The sequence below is a fragment of the Palaemon carinicauda genome, chromosome 24 (assembly GCF_036898095.1).
Source record: "Palaemon carinicauda isolate YSFRI2023 chromosome 24, ASM3689809v2, whole genome shotgun sequence".
Taxonomy (NCBI): Eukaryota; Metazoa; Arthropoda; class Malacostraca; order Decapoda; family Palaemonidae; genus Palaemon; species Palaemon carinicauda.
In genome coordinates this window covers 12,503,637-12,525,803 of record NC_090748.1, presented here as the reverse complement: position 1 = coordinate 12,525,803, position 22,167 = coordinate 12,503,637, and the positions used below count along the sequence as shown (strand labels likewise).

Sequence of the window (22,167 nt, the reverse complement as noted above, 5' to 3'; positions counted from 1 at the left end):
CTGGACATCTTTAAGATAAAATGATGCAAACACTGACTTGCTCCTCCAATAGGTTGCATCCATTATGCTCTGCAGAGAACGGTTTTTATTAAAGGCCATCGAAGTAGCTACGGCTCTTACTTCGTGGGTCCTTACCTTCAGCAACGCAAGGTCTTCCTCCTTTAAGTGAGAATGGGCTTCTCTAATCAGAAGCCTTATATAATACGAAACCCCGTTCTTGGACATGGGCCTCGAAGGTTTCTTGATGGCACACCATAAGGCTTCTGACTGTCCTCGAATAGGTTTAGACCTATTAAGATAATACTTGAGAGCTCTGACAGGGCAAAGAACTCTCTCTAGTTCGTTACCTACCATGTTGGAGAGGCTAGGTATTTCAAACGATCTAGGCCAAGGACGTGAAGGAAGTTCGTTCTTAGCTAAGAATCCGAGCTGAAAAGAACATGTTGCAGATTCGGTCGTGAAACCAATGTTCTTGCTGAAGGCATGAACCTCACTGACTCTCTTAGCTGTTGCAAGGCAGACGAGAAAAAGAGTCTTGAGGGTAAGGTCCTTGAAGGAAGCTGACTGGAGAGGTTCGAACCTAGGTGACATAAGGAACCTTAAGACTACGTCTAGGTTCCAGCCTGGAGTGGATAGACGACGCTCTTTAGAAGTCTCAAAAGACTTAAGGATGTCTTGAAGGTCCTTGTTGGAAGAAAGGTCCAAACCTCTGTGGCGGAGAACTGAAGCCAACATACTCCTGTACCCTTTAATCGTAGGGGGTGAAAGGGATCTCTCATTCCTAAGATGTAGTAGGAAGTCAGCTATTTGGGTCACAGAGGTATTGGTAGAGGATACTGCATTGGCTCTACACCAGCTCCGGAAGACTTCCCACTTAGATTGGTAGACTCTACGAGTGGAAACCCTTCTTGCTCTGGCAATCGCGCTGGCTGCCTCCTTCGAAAAGCCTCTAGCTCTAGCGAATCTTTCGACAGTCTGAAGGCAGTCAGCCGAAGAGCGTGGAGGTTTGGGTGCAACCTGTCTACGTGAGGTTGACGTAGAAGGTCCACTCTTAGAGGTAGAGTCCTGGGGACGTCGACTAGCCATTGAAGTACCTCTGTGAACCATTCTCTTGCAGGCCAAAGGGGAGCAACCAGCGTCAGCCGTGTCCCTTCGTGCGAGATGAACTTCTGAAGGACTTTGTTTATTATCTTGAACGGTGGAAATGCGTAAAGGTCGAGATGGGACCAGTTCAGCAGAAAAGCATCCACATGAACTGCTGCAGGGTCTGGAACTGGGGAACAGTACAGCGGAAGTCTCTTGGTCATGGAGGTGGCAAACAGATCTATGGTAGGTTGACCCCACAAGGTCCAAAGTCTGTTGCACACACTCTTGTGGAGGGTCCATTCCGTGGGAATGACCTGATTCCTTCTGCTTAGGCGATCTGCTGAGACGTTCATGTTGCCCTGAATGAACCTCGTGACTAAAGTGAGGTTTTGACTTCTTGACCAAATGAGGAGGTCCCTTGCGATCTCGTATAGGCTCCTCGAATGGGTCCCTCCTTGCTTGGAGATGTAAGCCAAGGCTGTGGTGTTGTCTGAGTTCACCTCCACCACCTTGCCTAGCAGGAGGGACTTGAAGTTCAGCAGGGCTAAATGAACTGCTAGTAGTTCCTTGCAGTTGATGTGGAGCGTTCCCTGTTCCTCGTTCCCCGTTCCCGAGCATTCCCGTCCGTTCAAGGTCGCACCCCAGCCCGAGTCCGATGCATCTGAGAAGAGATGAAGATTGGGGGTCTGAATAGCCAACGATAGGCCCTCCCTGAGAAGGAGATTGGTCTTCCACCACAAGAGAGTGGTCTTCATCTCTTTGGTGACTGGGATAGAGACTGCTTCGAGAGTCAAACCCTTGTCCCAATGAGCTGCAAGATGGAATTGAAGAGGGCGGAGGTGGAGTCTCCCTAGCTCGACGAACAGGGCCAGCGATGAAAGGGTCCCTGTGAGACTCATCCACTGTCTCACCGAGCAACTGCTCCTCTTCAGCATGCTCATGATGCAATCTAGGGCTTGGCTTATCCTTGGGGCCGATGGAAAAGCCCGAAAATCCTGACTCCGAATCTCCATTCCCAGGTACACAATGGATTGGGAGGGAATGAGCTGAGACTTTTCTATGTTGACTAACAGACCCAGTTCTCTGATTAAGTCCAAAGTCCAGTTGAGACTCTCCAGACAGCGACGACTCGTGGAGGCTCTCAACAGCCAGTCGTCTAAGTAAAGGGAGGCTCTGATGTCCGATAAGTGGAGGAATTTTGCTATATTCCTCATCAGATGCGTAAACACCATAGGAGCTGTGCTTAGGCCAAAACACAGGGCTTGGAATTGGTAGACAACCTTTCCAAAAACGAATCTCAGGAAAGGTTGGGAGTCTGGATGAATAGGAACGTGAAAGTAGGCATCTTTCAGGTCCAACGAGACCATCCAGTCCTCCTGCCTGACCGCTGCTAGGACCGACTTCGTCGTCTCCATCGTGAACGTCTGCTTGGTGACATACGCATTGAGCGCGCTGACGTCCAGCACCGGTCTCCAACCTCCTGTCTTCTTGGCCACCAGAAAGAGACGGTTGTAGAAGCCCGGGGATTGATGGTCCCGGACTATAACCACTGCCTTCTTCTGTACAAGGAGCGACACCTCCTGGTGCAACGCTAGCCTCTTGTCCTCTTCTTTGTAGTTGGGAGAGAGGTTGATGGGAGATGTGGTCAGAGGGGGTTTGCGGCAGAATGGTATCCTGTAACCCTCCCTCAGCCAACTGACAGACTGGGCGTCTGCACCTCTCTTTTCCCAGGCTTGCCAGAAGAACTTGAGTCTGGCTCCTACTGCTGTCTGGAGATGCGGAGAGTCAGTTTTTTCCTTTAGAAGCCTTGGAACTTTTCCTAGACTTGCTCCTGGAAGAGTCTGGACGGGAGCTTCCTCGGCTGGGGGCTCTACCACGAAAGGGCGGTATGAACCTCGTAGCAGGAGTATCAGCCACTGGGGTGCGATAAGTCCTGGGGACTGAGGTAGCAACCTTAGTCTTACGAGCCGATGAGGCCACAAGATCATGTGTGTCCTTTTGTATCAGGGCAGCAGACAAGTCCTTAACAAGCTCTTCGGGGAAGAGGAACTTCGAGAGCGGAGCGAAAAGGAGTTGAGACCTTTGACAAGGTGTGATGCTGGAGGAAAGGAAGGTACATAGCTGTTCCCTTTTCTTAAGAACCCCTGACACAAACATCGAAGCAAGCTCGCCAGATCCATCTCTAATGGCCTTATCCATGCAGGACATTAATAGCATGGCAGAATCCTTGTCCGCAGGGGAGGTCTTCTTGCTGAGGGCCCCCAGGCACCAGTCTAGGAAGTTGAACATCTCAAATGCTCTAAAAACACCCTTCAGGAAGTGATCAAGGTCTGAGAAGGTCCAGCAAACCTTAGAGCGCCTCATTGCTGTTCTACGAGGCGAGTCTACCAGACTTGAGAAGTCAGCCTGGGCAGAGGCAGGTACTCCCAAGCCTGGTTCCTCTCCTGTGGCATACCAAACGCCCGCTTTAGAAGTGAGCTTAGTCGGAGGAAACATGAACGAAGTCTTTCCAAGGTGTTGCTTAGTCTGCAACCACTCCCCTAAGATCCTTAACGCTCTCTTAGAGGACCTTGCTAGGACTAGCTTAGTATAAGTAGACTTAGCTGGCTGCATGCCCAGCGAAAACTCAGATGGCGGAGAGCGGGGGATAGCAGAGACAAAGTGGTCTGGGTATACCTCCCTAAACAGAGCCAAGACCTTACGAAAGTCAATAGAAGGTGGAGAAGACTTGGATTCATCCACGTCTGATGAGGGATCCAGGTGTGACGCCTCATCACCAGAGTGTAGCGAAGAGATCGGTAAGGTATGCTGAACAGCAGAGTCAGCACGAGCTGGAACAACAATATTTGTGGTTTCCTCTTCAAGACTCTGTTGAGGGAACACCTGAGGCTCAGACTGCAAAGGCTGATCAAAAGAAGTAGCAGAAGGAAGGCGTATGGGTGGAGGAGGCTGACTCCTAGCATGAGTGTCTGAACTCAAGGGTTGCGCTTGCTGAGTGGTTGGCGAATGCGCAGTAGCAAGTTCCTGAGGAACGAGTTGAGGTTCCTGAGGTGTGAGCTGAGAGCGATGAGGTAGTGGCTGCGCAGAACACAGTAATTGTCTCGCGAGTTGAGGTTCCTGAGGCGCAAGGCTAAGGTGTTGTGCTTGCCTTGAGGAGGGTTGAGCTCGCTGCAGCGAGAGCTGAGGAGACTGACTCATGGATGGGAGAGGTTGTTGTACCTCAAGAGAGTGTTGCCTCACTGGTGGAACTGCAAGCGGAAGCGGAGGAAGTAAGGTATAAGCTTCCTGTTCCCATTGCTGAGGTTGCCTTAAGGAAGGCGGAGGGAGCTGCACACCACTGGAAACAGTAAACTCAGAACGTGGTAAGGTATCCTGAGGAGCCTCAACATCGTACGCCTGGCAGGCAGTACTGCGGTCAGGCGGAGCGAACGCAGGAGGAGGTGTAACCTTCTCAGCCTGACACTCACGCATCAAGACCGCAAGTTGTGACTGCATGGACTGCAGTAGAGTCAACTTGGGGTCGGCAGACACTAAGGTCTGCTGAGGTAAAGCCTTAACAGCAGAGATCTGTTGTGGCAGAACCTTACTCCTCTTAGGCGGAGTGCATTCAACTGATGACTGCGGCGAGTCAGAGCTGATCCAATGACTGCAGCCCGGTTGAGTTCTTGAGGTCTGGACTCTGCGTTTGAGTGGTCTTGAGACCTGAGTCCAGCGTTTCTTCCCTGACAATTGATCAGCAGACGAGTAAAAGACGGGCTCAATCGTCTGCAGGTGGGAGTGACGGTCTCTGGAAGACACGCCCGCAACCACCGAGGATACTTCTGTGCGCCGATCAAGGCCTGCCGAACCCTTTTGCCCTTCGACATTGCTTCTCCCCTGGGCTTGGGAGCTTGCAAGAGGTCCCGGACTGGGAGGACGACTGGCACGCACAGAAGTATCCTCACGCACCACACTGACACTGACACTAGCACTTGGCACTGCACTGACACTAGCACTCGTCACAGCACTGGCACTAATTCCACCCACTGCACTCTTGACCTTAAGCTCCTTGACTTCGGCCATAAGAGACTTATGATCACTAACCACTGACTCTACTTTGTCACCTAAGGCCTGAATGGCACGCAAAACAACAGACATATCAGGCTGAGGGCAAATAGTAGGTTCGGGGGTAGCCACTACAGGGGTAGGAAAAGGTAGGGGATCATGAGGTGAGGAAAAAAGTGAAGAGTGAGAAGAACTCCTCCTAACTCTCTCTCTCTCTAACTTGGTTGAATACTTAAGAAGACGGACAAAATCAAGTTCCGAAAGTCCGGCGCATTCCTCACATCGATCTTCTAACTGACAGGGTCTTTCCCTACAGTCAGAACAAGCGGTGTGAGGATCTACCGAGGCCTTCGGAATACGCCTATTACAAGACCTACATCGTCTATGGGTGGGGGCTTGTGAAATGTCAGACATCTTGAATCAAAAGAGTTAGCCAAGTGGGGTTTCAAAATCAAGCAAAAGATCGTTAACCGTTTAATCAGGACTAAATAATAGCTATCTAAGCTAATATAGAAGTTTTCCAGTAAAGCGACAGCCGAAATCTGAGAGAATACTTCACCAAAAGCCGTGAAAATACTCGAAGATCATAAGCGTATCCCAGAACGTCTTGCCGGAAGCACGACAGAGGAAAAATTGAGGAGGTGTCAACAAGAAGTACTATAGTACCTGGCCACAGGTGGCGCTGGTAAGTACACCCCCTTCTAGTATTGTGATAGCTGGCGTATCCCTCCATAGAATTCTGTCGGGCAACGGAGTTGACAGCTACATGATTATCGGGTAAGTTTAATATTGAAAATTTGAATGTTAAGAAAATTTTAAAACCTGCTCTATTTCAAAATCAAAAACATGGTTTTGAAATGTTGCAAGTAGAAAAAAATAACAAAAAAGCTACCTCTCCAATAGAATCATTAATCAATTCTATATCATCATCATCATCATCATCATCATCATTATTATCATTACTATTATTAATATTATTATTATTATTTTTATTATTATTATTACAAGCTAAGCTATAACCCTAATTGGAAAAGCAAGATCTATAAGCCCAAGGACTCCAACAGAAAAATAGCCTCGTGAGGAAAGGAAACAAGGAAATAAAAAACTACAAAATAAAATATATTAGAGAGAGAGAGAGAGAGAGAGAGAGAGAGAGAGAGAGAGAGAGAGAGAGAGAGAGAGAGAGAGAGAGAGAGAGAGAGAGAGAGAGAGAGAACAGCGTGCCTGAGTGTACCCTCAAGCAAGAGAACTCTAATCAAAGACAGTGGAAAGCCATGGTACAGAGGCTATGGCACTGCTCAAGACTGTAGAACAATGGTTTAATTTTGCAGTATCCTTTTCCTAGTAGAGCTGCTTACAATAGCTAGAGAGTCTCTTCTACCCTTACAAAGAGGAAAGTAGCCACTGAACAATTACATTGGTAATCTTAGTGTTGTCAGGTGTATGAAGACAAGAGATTATGTAAAAAATAGGCCAGAATATTTGGTGTATGCGTATGCAAAAGGAAAATGAGCCATAACCAGAGAGAAGGATCCAATGTAGTACTGTCTGGCCAGTCAAAGGACCCAATTACTCTCTAGCGGTAGTATCTCAAAGGGTGGTTGATGCTCTGGCCAACCTACTGCCTATGAGCCAGGATTGTACTTCCAGCAAAATTAATACTAATCGCTTTCCAGTGAGTACTTGCTTCACTCCAATAAATAAAACTTTTTTCATAATCAACTTTGGAAAATAACTATTAGCGCAAGTTCAATTTATTATTCCCACAAACTTATATATTATTCTAAGTCATTAATTGGTACATATTCTCTATGACTGGGTATGTAGAACAGCTAACTTTTATTAAGCAGGTTAAAAGAAAAGTATTTATCTTTGAATGTCTACTTTGGATTTGTCAATACCAAAGCCACATCACGCTCAAGCGCTATTTTGGCTCCATCCTAAAAACCCTTGTGAGATCCTAGCCAGATAATTAAAATACAGACAATATTGCTAAAAGCAAAAAGGGAGCAGTAGTGACAATTCATTTATTAACTCTAATAAACTCGGTAATTAACTCAAACTTAAATTTTTTTTAGCAATGCAAGTGAATTCATCAATAGAAGGAACAAAAGGACACAAGTTGGATTAAATCTACCTATTACCTTTATTTCGTAAAAGTTATAACAATAATGAACTGGACATCTTGACAATATCAGAAGCAATGAAAATTAAAAGATTGATTCAAATCATAATACTCACAAATCGATGATAAGTGAATATGCCAATAAATGAATGCAAATAGAATTATATTTTAACTCTTGTACTTGAACCAGAAATCTATCAGAGGTGTCAGACAGACGGTGAAGACCTGGGGATCAAATATCAATACTGTACCTCAAATAAAAATATAATGCAAATATATCAAGTACAATCATTTCTGTGCACACAGCCCAAAAGAAATAGCCAGACACATTATCTGAAAATGCATAATCTAACCTAAAGGGGGATTATGTGGCCAGACGTATTGACAACTTGTGTAATTCCGTCCTGCAATGGAAGCCTCGTGTCCCGATCAGTGACAATGTTATAGGATGACACTTTCTAACTGGCCCACCCCAAAGGTTCCCTGAGTCTTGGTCACCCAGGGTCACTGGATTTGGAAGGCATCTCTGTCTTCTCCTCTACAGTGACCACAACAACACAAGGGAGCTTCTTTGTCCTCTTCCTAGCTCTTGAGTTCTGTTTCAGGGGGTGGTGTCCAGGGGTGGACCAGGTTTTAATGTTGTTGAGGCAGGTGCAACTTGAGTGCCTGTAGTTTGAGATACTCATGAACAAATGGGCAGATCTCTTCATATTGAAATTACAACACAAGGCTTAATGGGTTTGTAGAAAATTATTTTTATGCAAATTTTCTATTTATAATACAAAGGGTAATCTTGTGGCTCCATAGGAATATGCATAAGAATAACCATAACTGTCTGGCATACAAAAAATGAGACAATTCAAAAGGTATTCAGAAGAGGGCCATGTGCAGTGGACAAAATATATTTCTTGGACTAACAAATCAGAGTTGGAATCAGAGACACAAAGATGAAATAAATAGGAATAACCAATGGTTAAATTATAAGTAAAGCCCGGGTAATAGTCTCTAAATACACAGCTTAAAGTCCACTTCTTCGAGTGGTAAAAGAGCTGGACTCTCACTAATCACGGCATTTCACAAAGCCAGAATCTATCGTTGACCAATTTGTCGGACAAATTTGGAGGCTATCACATCTCTCCATTGAAGGTCATGGTTTGTCCACTTGTTAGCAGACTGGTGAGATAGGAATGTGGCTGCCTTCACCCCGGACAGAACTAGGTCTATAAGCTGCTTCTCATGATCAAACAGATCCTAGGATAAGGCAAAGGAAGCCACTGTTCTTGAAAAGTGGTCCAGGCAAGATGTTGTCTACAGGCTAGCTATTGCCATTGCCTACAATATTCGCAGATTCTAATGTTGAGAAGAGTGGTGGCGGCTCCAGGCGGCTCACACAAAGCAAGTTCCTCCAGCTGGAAACATGTGGATCTGTGTTGTTTGTTGCTTCCCTGTCCAGCTCTGACTAGGGAAGCTCCAACACAGGTTTTGACCCCTGTGGGTGCTGAACAGTTTCTCAATGAAAGTTTTCCTTCCTTCCCTTCCTTGGCACTCTTTTTGGTTCCCCAGGATGTTATTTTGCATTATGAGGGCAAACACCTTTGAAGAGGATAATTTGGACTCTGGTCTTCTGCCTGTGTGGGTGCAGGGCCTGAGTCGGGAGCTGAAATGTTGATGGTATCAATGACTTCTCACCTCTTGGCATGGGAGGGGGGGGGGTCCTCCAGATCTGGAGAAGGTAAGCGAGATCTTAAAGTTCTCCTCTCTGACCCTATTACTGAGCGTGGATGATACTCCTAAGACTTACTGAATAGGGTTAGCTCTTGCCAGGCTTTAGGTAATTTTGTTCCCATGCTAGCCTTGGTTGATGAAGCAGAACCTTTTACCTCTAAAAGGCTAGCACATTTACTTCGAGAAGACCTACTGACAGAAGAGTCCTTGGGCTGCCTGACTCTGCCAGATGAATATGCACTACTTCAAGAATGCACTAGAGTGCTAAGGCTTTCAGGAACTGGAGGGCGCAAAGGAGAGCATGGGTGCAAGCGTACGAGGATATAAAGTCTCAAGAACGGGTGAATGTTCTTAAATTGGCGAGAGCGACTCCACATGCTCACTAACAGGAAAATACGCACCAACATGAATGTGTGGACAGCAGTGTGTGCCGTAACAGGAGGCTGCACATGAATAGCTTAGTGTTCATGAATGTAATGAGTGCAAATCCATAGAAGAACGTGTGCTTTCAGGAACAGATGATTGTGAACCAACAGAAGGGTATTTGCTGAAAAGAGAATTTTCCAATTCTGAGGAATGTGGGCTAAATGGGGAGGACGTACAATCTTCAGAAGTGCACGCGCCAACAGGGGTGCGCATGTGGACAGGCATGACGTTGAGATCCGATGAGTGTGTGCTAAGACAGGAGTATGCACGATCAGGATTAGGATATCACAAGCCAACAGGTGATACGCTCAAGGTTCGATGAATGCAGGCTAAGTGAATAGTTTATAACCCCTAACATCAGAAATTAATACAAACTAATAATTCGCAATGAAAAATAGAAATAACACTACAACAACTCAACTGGCATAGAAACTAGATAAAAATAACTACATGCCATGACTCCCTTGTGGTCTCATGTGAAGTCTTAAGGGCATCTACCTAATTTATCATGATTGCATGATGTTTCACGTACATGCCATTGTCACTGTAGTTATGGATGACTGGATTGATGCCACGCTGTTCATGGAGCTACCTGGTTTAGTACACTAAGAAGATTTTATTGCATTATGGAACAGCCATTGAAAATATGATAATTCCACTTGCCAGTGCAGAAACATTATTTACTGAACCTCAAATCATTTCACTTGCCAGTGCAGAAACATTTTTTACCGAACCTCAAATCATAGTTACCCGAACACTGTCATTTTTTACTTTTCTTATTAAAAGCTTTTGACCATTTCCCCTCTTACAAAATACATAATAGCCTTTTTGTCTATCTCCTCTACAATACAGGGTATAATAGAAAAAAATTGTTCCTAGAATGCCTGGACAATTTTTTTTTAAACATATGCCTAGTTTAAAAACAAATTGCAGAAACAAACTTAAAAGTTAATACATTATATGGTATATTATTCATAGAGATATATCTCAACCCATATCAAACATTTAAGGCAGATGCAGTCAAACCTCTAGCTACGAAAGAATCGGCTTACAAAATTTTCACTTTGCTAAACGAGATGCAAAGGATTTTACGACTCGTATCATAAAAAATGTTTCGGGCAACGAAAGGCTGTACAGAGCGGGAGCCAAACCGTATCCGAGACGGATTTTAGAATTCGCACCGCCAGCCCGTAAACTCGCTACAATCCTCCTGCGTTTCCATTGGTTATCTTCCTACTCGGATGCTAGTTACCACCATGAGGTCCTGCTCTCCTATTGGTCAGCATCTACACATCAGCCTTCCTATGTCTTCTCGTTCTGGCAACGGTATCGTACGCATTGACTTAGTGTTTGTGATTTCACTTTCGTAACAATTTTACAGTACGTACTGTTATCGTGTGTGATACTTACAATACATCATTAGCCATGGGTCCCAAGAAAGTCGCTGATGTCAAGGGAAAGAAGAGGATGATACTTTCCAAGGAAGATGAAGATGGAAATAATCAAGAAATATGAGGCTGGCATGCGGTTAAGTGTGCTCGCGAAGGAATATGGCTGAAATCCGTCTACGATAGGAACAATCCTGAAGCAGAAGGAAGCTATCAAAGCAGCAACACCTTCTGAGGGCGTGACTGTTTTCTCCAGTAATTGGAGCTACATCCACGATGAGATGGAGAGACTGGTGCTTGTCTGGATAAAGGACAAAGAAATGGCTGAAGACACTATCACCGAAGCGATAATCTGCCAAAAAGCCAGCGCCAGTTTTGGTGATCACGTGCTTGCTCAGGCTGAAGCCGACGCAAAAGAAGGAACATCGAAGCAGGAACCCCCAGAGTTCAAGGCTTCTCGTGGGTGGTTTGAAAAATTTAAGAGACGCTCAGGCATTGATTAGGTGGTGCGTCATGGTAGGCTGCAAGCTCAGACACAAAAGTGGCGGAAGCCTTTGTTAAGACGTTCGAGTTGGCTGTCCGGGAAGGCTACAGTCCCCAGCAAGTCTTCAATTGTAACGAGACTTGGCTCTTTTGGTAAAAAAATGCCTCAAGTATACATCACGGCAGAAGAAAAGAGGCTACCTGGGCATAAAGCCTACGAAGGACAGGCTTACTCTTGCACTCTGTGCAAATGCCAGTAGGGATTGCAAGGTGAAACCCCTGCTGTTGTATCATTTTGATACTCCTTGAGCCTTCAAGACCCACAAAGTCACTAAGGAAAATCTAAACGTGTTGTGGAGGGCTAATGGAAAAGCCTGGGTAACAAGACAATTGTTCATCGAGTGGATAAATATTTGTTTTGGCCCGATTGTGAAAAAGTATTTGGAAGAGGAGCGCCTCCCTATGAATGGCTGCTGGTGCTGGACAATGCCCCTGCTCACCCTCCTTTCCTCCATGAAGATATTGCAGCACAATATTCCTTCATCAAGATTCTCTATCTTCCACCAAACACCACCCCTCTCCTCCAGCCCTTGGACCAGCAAGTGATTTCAAACTTCAAGAAGCTTTATACGTAATATCTCTTAAGGAGATGTTTCGAAATCATTGAGAGCACAAACCTCACCCTTCGTCAATTTTGGAAGGAGCTTTTTGATATTTTCATATACATCAAAATAATCTATCAAGCTTGGCAGGAGGTTTCGAGGCGTACCTTGAACTCTGTTTGGAAGAAGCTGTGGCCTGATGCTGTCTCCACACAAGATTTCGAGGGCTTCCACGCAGACCAAACTGAAGATGATTCCGAAAATGTTGACAATCCCGAACCTGTTGCTCAATCTGAAGTTGACGACATTTTTACACTCAGGAAGTCCATGGATCTGGACATTGATGAGCTTATCGAGGAGCACCAAGAGGATTTTACGACGGATGACCTGAAGGAGTTGGAGGCCATGGGAGTGAATGCCGTTCAGGAAAAGTACAGCGGGGTGGAGGAGGATGACCCACTGACAACAGCAGCAATTAAAGAGGGTCTAGACGGCTACTTTAAAATGGTGGCTCTCATAGAAAAGACACACCCAGAAAAAATTCTCACAGGTCGTGCGCTTGAGTACTGTAATGAAGTTTTCCTGAGTTATTTCAGGAAAATTTTAAGCAGCAGGCAGAAACGAGCTTCTTTCGACGAATATTTTAGTAAGAGGCCTTTGGTAGAAGCAGATTAAGCGCCCGCTAAGAAACGAAAGAAAAGTGGCTGTGATGAAGAAAATACGAAGCATAATTAAATTTAAAAAAAGAAAAATAGTAAAAGGGAAAAAAAAAATTTTTTATTTGAAGTTTATCATAGATGCGTTTCCTAAAATTAAGTGTTGATGCTTTCTGTTATTTATGAATCTGTTTTGTAAAGTTAAGTGTTTACGTTTTCTGCCACTTGTAAGTAAATGTTTTCCGCTGTTTTCATCCTCCTCTACACTTCACTCTCGGACATCGCCTCACTCCAAAGGTAAAGTTTCACATTATTGTTACTGAACTTTTACTGTTTGCTCTAATGAAACACTTCCTTTTCAGATTATCAATGTTAATTTATTATTAAATGATGAAAATACATTGCTTTTCATATATTTAGTACTGTTTAGTGGTGCATATCCTTTTTATAATCATTTAATGTGGTGTTTTTCTAGGGTCTGGAACAAATTAGGCTATTTACATGTTAAAGGTGACTCGCTAAAGAAAAATCTCTTTATGAAAGCCCTTACAGAACCAATTAATTTTGTGTTGCAAGGCATTACTGTAATTGATTGTCTCCTTAGTAGTTGTCCACATAAAAAGGTACATATGGAGAGAAATTTTTGCTAGCAGATTGATACAAATAATCATTAACCCATTTAGATTTTTATGCTCGTATAGTGATTTGTTCATACTGTATTCATTTACTCGTAAACAGAGGGACTACTGCACTGTGTATGTAAGTAAGTTTTTAAACTATGTAAATATACTATTGTATGTGATATGTGTTGATTGTAGTTTTGTAATATTATTTGAAAGGATAATTTTTCAAAATCCATCTTTGTAGTGGTGATTCCATGCCATTGTTAAACCCTACCATCATCAGTGTGAGTGACACTGGTAGCCGAGATGAAAGACAGTCTGCAACAAATCACTGCTTTCATATATATGCTGCTGCATTTTAAACATTTTGAGGTGTTAATCAGTTAAGCAATCATCTTTATGAACTGAAACTTAGTAGAATCTCAGGCAATTATTTAGAGCTTATCATATTTTTTTTTAATTACAGATCATGTCATTCAAATAGAGAAAATAGAAGCTCGTAAATCTCTTGAAAATGGCACTAGTGAGAATGATGATGATGGAGCTACAGATTTATGGTTCCTTGCAGCAGATTCCAATTCTGGTAGACTTCTAGAATTGAAGCATTTAGATTCAGATGAGTATGTGACTGTTTTTGCATAACAAAATCATAGTATGATTGTTGCTACATATTAAACTGTAGATTTCTTCACTGAGAATTACTGGCTATTTTGTACGAACATTTTAATTATTATCCGTTTACTCACCATCAATCCTTGCAGGTTCATCAGTAATAATATTAGCAAGAGGGAACATTTTGTCTCTCTTGTAAGTGGTAAGCTTGGTTTCCAGGCAGCAGCTATTCAATCTCCAGTTTCGCCAAAACTGCCAGAAACTCCAAAGCCAGTGAGTAATAATGTTCTTTTTTTCTTATCGTGGGAAGGCCCCTTATTAATAGGAACTTTTATTAGTAATTGCAAGATTTCTTGTATTTTATACTTCTTTAAAGTGATATAAAGGACCATAATGTCAGAACTAATTCTAACCTATGACAATGTGTCTTTTTCAGACTGGGGAGATCAACGAGGATTCAGTTGAAATAGAAGATACTCAGGTATATGTGCAGATGGCACTTATTGCTCTCGCTGGCCTGATTGTAGTTTTAGGGACTATTGGTATATGTTACATTTGCCTCCAGTGGAAACGGTAAGTACTGGGTTGCTTGACTAGTCTTAGCATTATTATCAGTAAATTCAAGTATTAAAAGCACAGTAATATCAAGCTGATCATGTTTTATATACTACATTAATGATTTCTTCAACAGATTCCATACTATACATTTTAAGTATCTTAATCTATTGCAACATACTTAAATTAGTAAATAATGTTTTCAACTTGGGTTCATATGATCTCATAGGTTTTCTTTTTTAAGACTAGTTGAGATTCTTAGACCTTTAAGTTGGGGATAATGTAATTAAGAAACATTAGTTATATCCCTTAAATATTTTATAGAACTTTTGGGTGGCTTTGCAGGTACATTAGACATCGAAATGAGGCTAGCAAAGCAGTGGTGGTAGTAGCCCCACCTTATGAGAGAGTTGGATCAGTCATAGAACCAGTAGCAAAGGAATATGAAGTGCAGGTATGTTATTTGTATTAACCACGTATAGTGCCAAAGTCTGTTTATGATTTACTTTGTGATATAAGGTGAAATTGAATGACACATTGATTTCATCCACAATTATAAAGAAAATCTCTGTATCTGATAAAACTTGATAGAGGTTGAACTTTGAAATATCATCTTTAGTCTTTCACTGATCATTGAAATGTTTACCTTGCATGTGTCTAGAATGCAAGATTTTCATTATCAAAAATACCATTTATTACTCACCGAGGATTTCTTTTAAGCCTTTCTCCAAATACTGTAATGAAATGTCATATGATTGAGGATGCATCTGTTATTTTGATTTGTGTTTTGTTTTCGTATTTGCCCAAGCCATCTATACATATTCTTAGAATAATGCCATAGAAGACACTTTGAAAATAACTTACCTTGGATTACAAACACCACTATTCATAGACATAAGGTATGAGTGTTATTGATTATTAAATTTTGGGATCACCTTTCTCACCATTGTTAGGGTATCTTTTATCTAATAACATGGCTATATGCTTTTCCTATGCATTAACAGTGCTGTAGCTCTACATGACCCAGAGTCTGGCCTTGGCAAGGGTTAAGATTATTTCTATATATATCATGCATCCCGCATTATTGACTCTTCATTCATAAAGCGAGATATTTTAAAGCCCTTGTCTTATGGTCGTGGGCTCTTCTTGCTGCTAGGATCCTCTATTTTGCAGTTCCCCCTTTGAATATCATAGCTTGCCATTTTATATTATCCTTCATAATTGTTAATGTTAGTTTTCTCGTAATCATAATTTCCTTCCTACCTAGATCCACTTTTCCTTTATTGTGTAAATATTTTCTTATTCTAAATTGATATAAATGGGTTCTGAATCCAAATGTACTCAAACTATACTAACTACTACATGTTTAATGTGAAAAACTCCTGTAAAGTGGCTCTTTTTTATAATAATGTGTTGGTATTCAAGTAGCCAGTGTTTGATATGATGTAACCTGTTTGCGGTATTGGCTCTGGAATTTGTTTTTAGCTGCACTTAATTTATACAATAAAGCTACAAAGATTGAGTGAGAATTTCAACTAGGTTAATCAAGCAATGGGCTGAATTTTAAAAGAATTTCTGAAGTATGTTAAAAGAATATCTGGTTGTATCTAATTTTGTTAAGGCATTGAGATGCAGTGGGCTGAATATGTTAACAGAATTTCTCCAGAATGTTAAAAGAATATCCGATTGTATCAAATTATTTGTCAAGGCAATGGGTTGCAGCTGACTGAATATGTTAATTAAATTTCTCTAGAATATTCAAACAGTATCAGTTAGTATTAAATTAATTGTAAAGGCAGTGGGTACAGTGGGCTGATTGTTAATAAAATTTATCCAAAATGTTGAAAGAACAACTTTTTATATCAAATTAATTGTTAAGGCAGTGGGTTGTATCTTCAAAATATTTTCTGGTGTAATATTTAATATTTTTAAATTATTTAATTCTATGTAGTGTAATGCATGAACTCGTTTGAACAAATCTAAGTTTATGTAGTAGTGTGATCTTTACATAAAAGTTACTTATCATTTTTTACAGGTTCTTCATATGAGTGTTCCTATGGATGATGATTCTGTGCAAGATTTACCTATTGATATACGTCCCTCGCATCACTTCTCAATGGATAATGTGTCATATATAACCAAACAGCAATGTAAGTTTTGTGTTTTAATTAGTTTAAAAACACTTTGTAATATTAAACAACTTAGACATTGATTATCGCATAAGAAATCGAAATACAGTTTTTTGACAACTTATCTATAGAAGAATACTTGCTTTAAATGATGACTACTACAGTACAGTATGTAAATGCTAATTTTTATAATCAGCCCAAATCTGTGATGTCAAATGTTTTAAAAACTGTACTCTATTTCTGCCTTTTGTGCTAACAGACTAAAAAAATAGTGGTTATCTTGCACATGTGCATATTGATCCCTGGGTCCCCCAAAAGTTAACTATTATAGATAACTGTGTGTCTGATTTCATAGGATCTCGTGGAGTAAAAGAAACTTGATTTAGAATCTTAGACTGGAAGATATTTTTGTTGCTGTTGATAGTTTTTCACTGGATCTCTGGGTTTGGAGAGTATTTTCTAGATGTATCTACCTCCAACAAGTTTACAGTTATCTCAAAGTTTTCGATAGAAACTCCCTAAACATTTTTAGGAGCGATAAAAGAATAATGATTTGCTGTTTTCAGTAGACCTGTCAAATGTTTATTTTTCACATTCCTATTCATCTCAAGTCAAGGAAATCCCATTGTTTTGTTCATGAGTCAATGTTTTATAAACTCAGTTGCCTATGTATCAATCTCAGGATGGCCCTTCAGGTATTCACCAGGATTATGCTTCCCTCCTCTCAAAGTAGTGTAAGAGTTCTTTTGTACATAGTGGAATTATCTACAGTACCTGCACCACAGTAGTTCTTTTTGAACGCCAAGTACGTTGCAATACCCTTGACTTCATGAGCTCTGGGTTGGCATTGAGGAGGATCAGGATTAAGTGCAAGGTTAATGACGCTGTGTATCCAAGAAGAAATTGTGTTCTTTGTGACCCTCCTCTTGACCTTCCCCGTGCTGGCAAACAATGCTGACATACGGGGTCAAGCTGCTGCTCTTCTTTTAAGGTAACACCTCGGACTCCTAACTGGGCAAAGTACCAGTTGGTCTGGATCTTTGTTTACAGAACGGAGACTCTCTATCCTACAGGGATCGAATATAGGATCCAATACCCCCAGATTTTGAGTCTTAGCAATAAACGCATGGACGAAGCTGAGTATTACTTCTCCTCATCCCCTTGAATGGGAGATGTCGTATTATAGACCATGTAGTTCACTGACTCTCTTGGCTGAAGGACCCTTCAGAGACTTAAGGGCCCAAACCATGTTCCAAGGAGGAGGTCTAACTTCTGACTGGGAACAAGTAATCTCATAACTTCGTATAAGTAGAGAAAGTTCCAGTGCGGGGGAAATATCTACTCCTTTCAGTTTAAAGGTGAGACCTAAAGGCTGAGTGGTAGCCTTTGACTTGAAACAGAGAGAAGCATTTCTTCCCAGTTTACAAGGAATTCTGCTATTGTTGGAATAGAGGCATCTAGAGGAGTGATACCCCTTCCATGACACTAGCCACTGAAAACAGACCACTTAACCTGGTAGACTGACGCTGGAAAGCATTTGAGGTTTCCAGACATCCTTTCCTCATCTCATTGCAAAAAGCCTCTCTGAGAGAGGAGATGCTGTACAGTCACCAGGTGTGAAGTCGAAGTGTAGCTACGGCTTTGTCTAAGATGTTGGCATGTAGCTGCTTTAGTAGATTGTGTCATGGAGTAAGTTCCCTTGGAAGCTCCGTCAGGAGCTGCAGAAGGTTTGGGAACCACTCTGCCGATGCCATTGTGGAGCTATTCGAGTCATTGATAAGTTCTTGGTTTTTCTGACTTTGTCGAGGACTTTTCTCATCAGACAGAATGGGGTAAAAGAGAACACATCTATGGTGTCCCACTGTTGTTAGAATACATCTTGACAGAGAGCCTGGGGGTCCGAAACTGGGAAACAGTAGGGCGGGAGCCTGAAATTCAGAACTGTCACGAACAGGTCCACAGTCAGGGAACCCCCACAAAGTCAGGACTTTGCTGGCTACTAGATGATTCAAAGGCCACTTTGATTCCACTATCTGAGTCGCTTTGCTCAGATGTCTGCAAACACATTCCTCTTGCCTGGAATGAAGCGAGTAGATAGGGACACCGAGTTGTCTACTGTCCATCTGAGTATCTCTACTGCTAGATGGCACAGAGGCTGCGAGAAGCTACTGCCTTGCTTGTTTAAGTAGGCTAATACTGTGGTGTTGTCGCTTATCAACGCCACGGTGTACCCCGCCAGGAACTGATGGAAGGAACTGTTAGAGGGAAAGGAAGGCTGCTCTCATCGCTGAGATTTATATGCTGGTACCTTTCTGATGTAGACCACAGGTCAGAAATGGTGTGGTGCAGCATGTGGGCCCGCCCACCCCTTCTTTTGATGTATCTGAAAAAAGCATCAATTCTGGGGAAGGGACGAGATCCACCCCCTTGCGGAGGATCTTGTCTGCCAACCATCACCTGAGGTCCGTCTGTACCTCTGTCCCTAGACGAACTAGGGTGTCCCAGGTCCAACTGTTCTTGAGGTGCTACTAGCAGGATCTTATCCTGAGGTGACCGTTGGGTACTAGACGGGCCAAAGATGATAGGTGGCCTAAGAGACTTAACCAGCTCTGGGCTGGCAGCAATTCCCGTCTGAGGGAGGGCCGTGCCCTTCCTCAACCTCTGAATTCTTTCGTCTAATGGAAACGCTTTGTGGCGTTTGGTGTCTATTATCATGCCCGTGTATATATACCAGTCTTTGAAAGGGTAGTAGATGAGACTTCTTGAGGTTTACCATGATCCCCAGATCTTGGCAAACCTTAGAAGTTTGTCTCGGTGTTGAAGAAGGGTCACCACCAAGTCTGCTTGAATCAGCCAGTCGTCCAGATATCTTAGGAGACGGATGCCGATTCTGTGAGCCCAAGATGATACTAGGGCGAACACTCTCAGGAAGACTCAAGGTGCCACGGAAAATCCAAAACATAGCACCTTGAACTAGTATTGTTTCTGGTTGAACATGATTCTCACATACTTCCTGGAGGACAGATGGACAGGTATCGGGCAGTATACGTCCTTGAGATCTAGTGTACACTTGAAGTCTTGCGGTCTTATCGCTTGTCTGACCTTGTCGGCTGTCTCCATCTTGAAGGAAGTTTGACTGACAAACTTGTTCAAGGCCGAGAAGTTGATGACTGGTCTCCAGTCTCCAGAGACCTTTACAACACAAGAAAGAGTTGACTGAAGAAGCCTGGAGGCCTGCCAAGGACCTCTTAGAGAGCACCCTTCTCCACCATGGTCTGGACCTCGACATGAAGGGCCAGCTCCTTTGTGGATCCCTTTGCATAGGAGCTCATTGGGACTGGATCCCAAGTCAATGGAGAGAGAAATTGAATGAACGGGACGCAATAACCTGAACGAATCTGATCGACTGTCCAGGGTTTTGCCCCAAGCTGCACTCACCTTAGCCAGCAGCTTTGCAGGCATTCCCCCAGAGGTGGGCATGTGGTAGGATAGCTGGCCTAGTGGGATCGGCCTTTGCCAGATCCCCTGTTCCCCCTACCTCCGCAGGAGGACTTTGTACCTGTAAGGTTGCCTCAAAAAGACTTATTAGACACATTAGGGCCATGTTGTCTTGGGTCCCTAGCCCTATTTGCAGGCTGGAAGTAGGCTGCTTTTCTGTGGTGGAGGTTGGTATGGTCAGGATTTCAAGTCCTTTTGGAGGAGGAAGTTCTGGTTAGACTTCCTCCACTGCTCGGCCACCCGCTCGAAGTCTTCCAGCTCGAAGAGAACTCCCCTCAAAAGAAGAGTTTCTCAGCAAGAGAGGGCCTTGCGGCCTTTTCTTTCCTGAAAGAGTGTGGGTCCTCTCCGGAAGGAGGGATAACATTACACTTCGATGGTGGCGAGACTCCCGTGGAACCATCTCAATCAAAGTGAGGTGGAAGGAGTCCGTCATGAAGATTGCCCTGTCCTCCCTTGAGGGAGACAGCCAGACAGCCTAATCGACTTCCTTTTCCCCACGGTTTACCTGGTGGAGCCCGAAACTCCAAGTGACTCCAAGGAACCTCCATGGTACTTTCCTCCCGACTCCTCTTACGAAGGGAGAGAGATCTCTCCTTAAAGGAAAGTCCCGCTGGGGCGGACCCTTCAGAACTTCTCCCAGGGTCTGCAGGAGGAGATGCGCCGGGAAGGAGAGCAGTCAAAGGATTGAGAACGGGGAATGGTTCCCGTCACGGCCTCCCGCACTATATTGAATAGTGCGCTTATCCATAGGGGGTCTCTACATCCTGATGAACTGGGAGGGGGATTATTTAGGCAGCCAGGAGCCCTGGGTCTAGGAACCTGCAGGCAGGATTGGCACTGGTCTAGCCTGGGGGGGGGGGGGGATTGCCGGGTGTTAATACCTCGAAGCAGCGAACTGCGTGAACCATATCTAGTGGGTACCAATCCCTTTGGGAGATCGGGGGTGTCGGTCTCGTGGAACAATGCAAGGGCAATTGACAAGGTGGCGAGGGCCGCTTGTGTGGCAAGTGGCTGACAAGACTGAAGTCATCTCGTCTTGAGAGAGGGTTTCCCTGAACAGGGATACGATCTCTCTTGGCCAAAGAAGGTGATGGTATCTCGTCCGAAAACGAGTGGTGAGAAGTTGGAGAGATTAGCTTGTTTGGAAATTAGCAACTAGTTGGGTTGTAATGAGGAAGGTAAATCACACGAGGCTGCTCCTTCATGCAATGCTGTTTTGCCATGTGATGCTGCAGCAAAGCGAGCAGATGTCTTGTATAAAGATCCTTGGGGATCTTCATACCACGAGACATGAGCCTTAAGGCTCGGGATCATGAGAAGCCCAAGGTTCAACATGATAGGACCCAAAGATCCGAGGTCACGAAAACAACGAGAACTTGAAGGTTCAAAGCCACAAGAGCCCGAAGGCTCCCGGTCACGAGGACCAAGAGGTTCCGCATAACGAAAACCCAGAGGTTCTGGGTTGCGAAAACCCAAATCACAAGAACCCGCGAGTTCTTTGTAACGTAGTCCTGGGGGACCAAGGTTACGAGAGCCCAAGCCCAAAGGGTCGTCATGACAGGAGCCCGAGGGTTCGGGGTTACAAGAGGCCGAAGGCTCATCGTGACGAGGGTCACTAGAGCCCAAAGGCTCAGCATGAAGGGGTTCACGAGAGCCCAAAGGCTCAGCGCAAGGGGGTCACGAGAGTCCATAGGATCAGCGTAACGGGGGTCACGAAAGCCAGAAAGTTCCACGCGGCGAGAGCCGAGCCTAAAGGCGTAGGGCTATGAGAGCCCAAAGGTTCAGGGTTACGATAGCCTGAAGGCTTAGGGTTACGAGAGCCCGAAGGCTCAGGGTTATGAAAGCCCAAAGGCTCAGGGTTACGAGAGCCCGAAGGCTCATCGTAATAGGGTCATGTGAGCCAGAAGGCTCAGTTCAACAAGGACCAGAAGGCCCAAGGGGAGGCTCAGCTTAACGAGAGCCCGGAGGCTCAGCTTAACGGGAGCCCGGAGGCTCCGCTTAACGGGAGCCCGGAGGCTCAGCTTAACGGGAGCCCGGAGGCTCAGCTTAACGGGAGCCCGGAGGCTCAGCTTAACGGGAGCCCGGAGGCTCAGCTTAACGGGAGCCCGGAGGCTCAGCTTAACAGGAGCCCGGAGGCTCAGCTTAAGGAGCCTGGAGGCTCAGCGTAACAGGAGCCCGAAGGCTCAGCGTAACAGGAGCCCGAAGGCTCAGCGTA

The 22,167-nt window shown here is 44.0% G+C and overlaps 1 protein-coding gene across 1 annotated transcript in view; it reads left to right on the top strand.

Annotated features, from left to right (window-relative positions):
* Window positions 1-22,167, top strand: part of LOC137618086 (cadherin-99C-like) — a 271,312-nt gene that overhangs the window by 245,197 nt on the left and 3,948 nt on the right. The window contains exons 27-31 of the mRNA XM_068348061.1: window positions 13,625-13,778; window positions 13,920-14,043; window positions 14,207-14,343; window positions 14,671-14,779; window positions 16,361-16,475. Of these exons, the coding sequence (XP_068204162.1) occupies window positions 13,625-13,778; window positions 13,920-14,043; window positions 14,207-14,343; window positions 14,671-14,779; window positions 16,361-16,475 (639 nt within the window). The remainder of the gene's footprint in view (window positions 1-13,624; window positions 13,779-13,919; window positions 14,044-14,206; window positions 14,344-14,670; window positions 14,780-16,360; window positions 16,476-22,167) is intronic.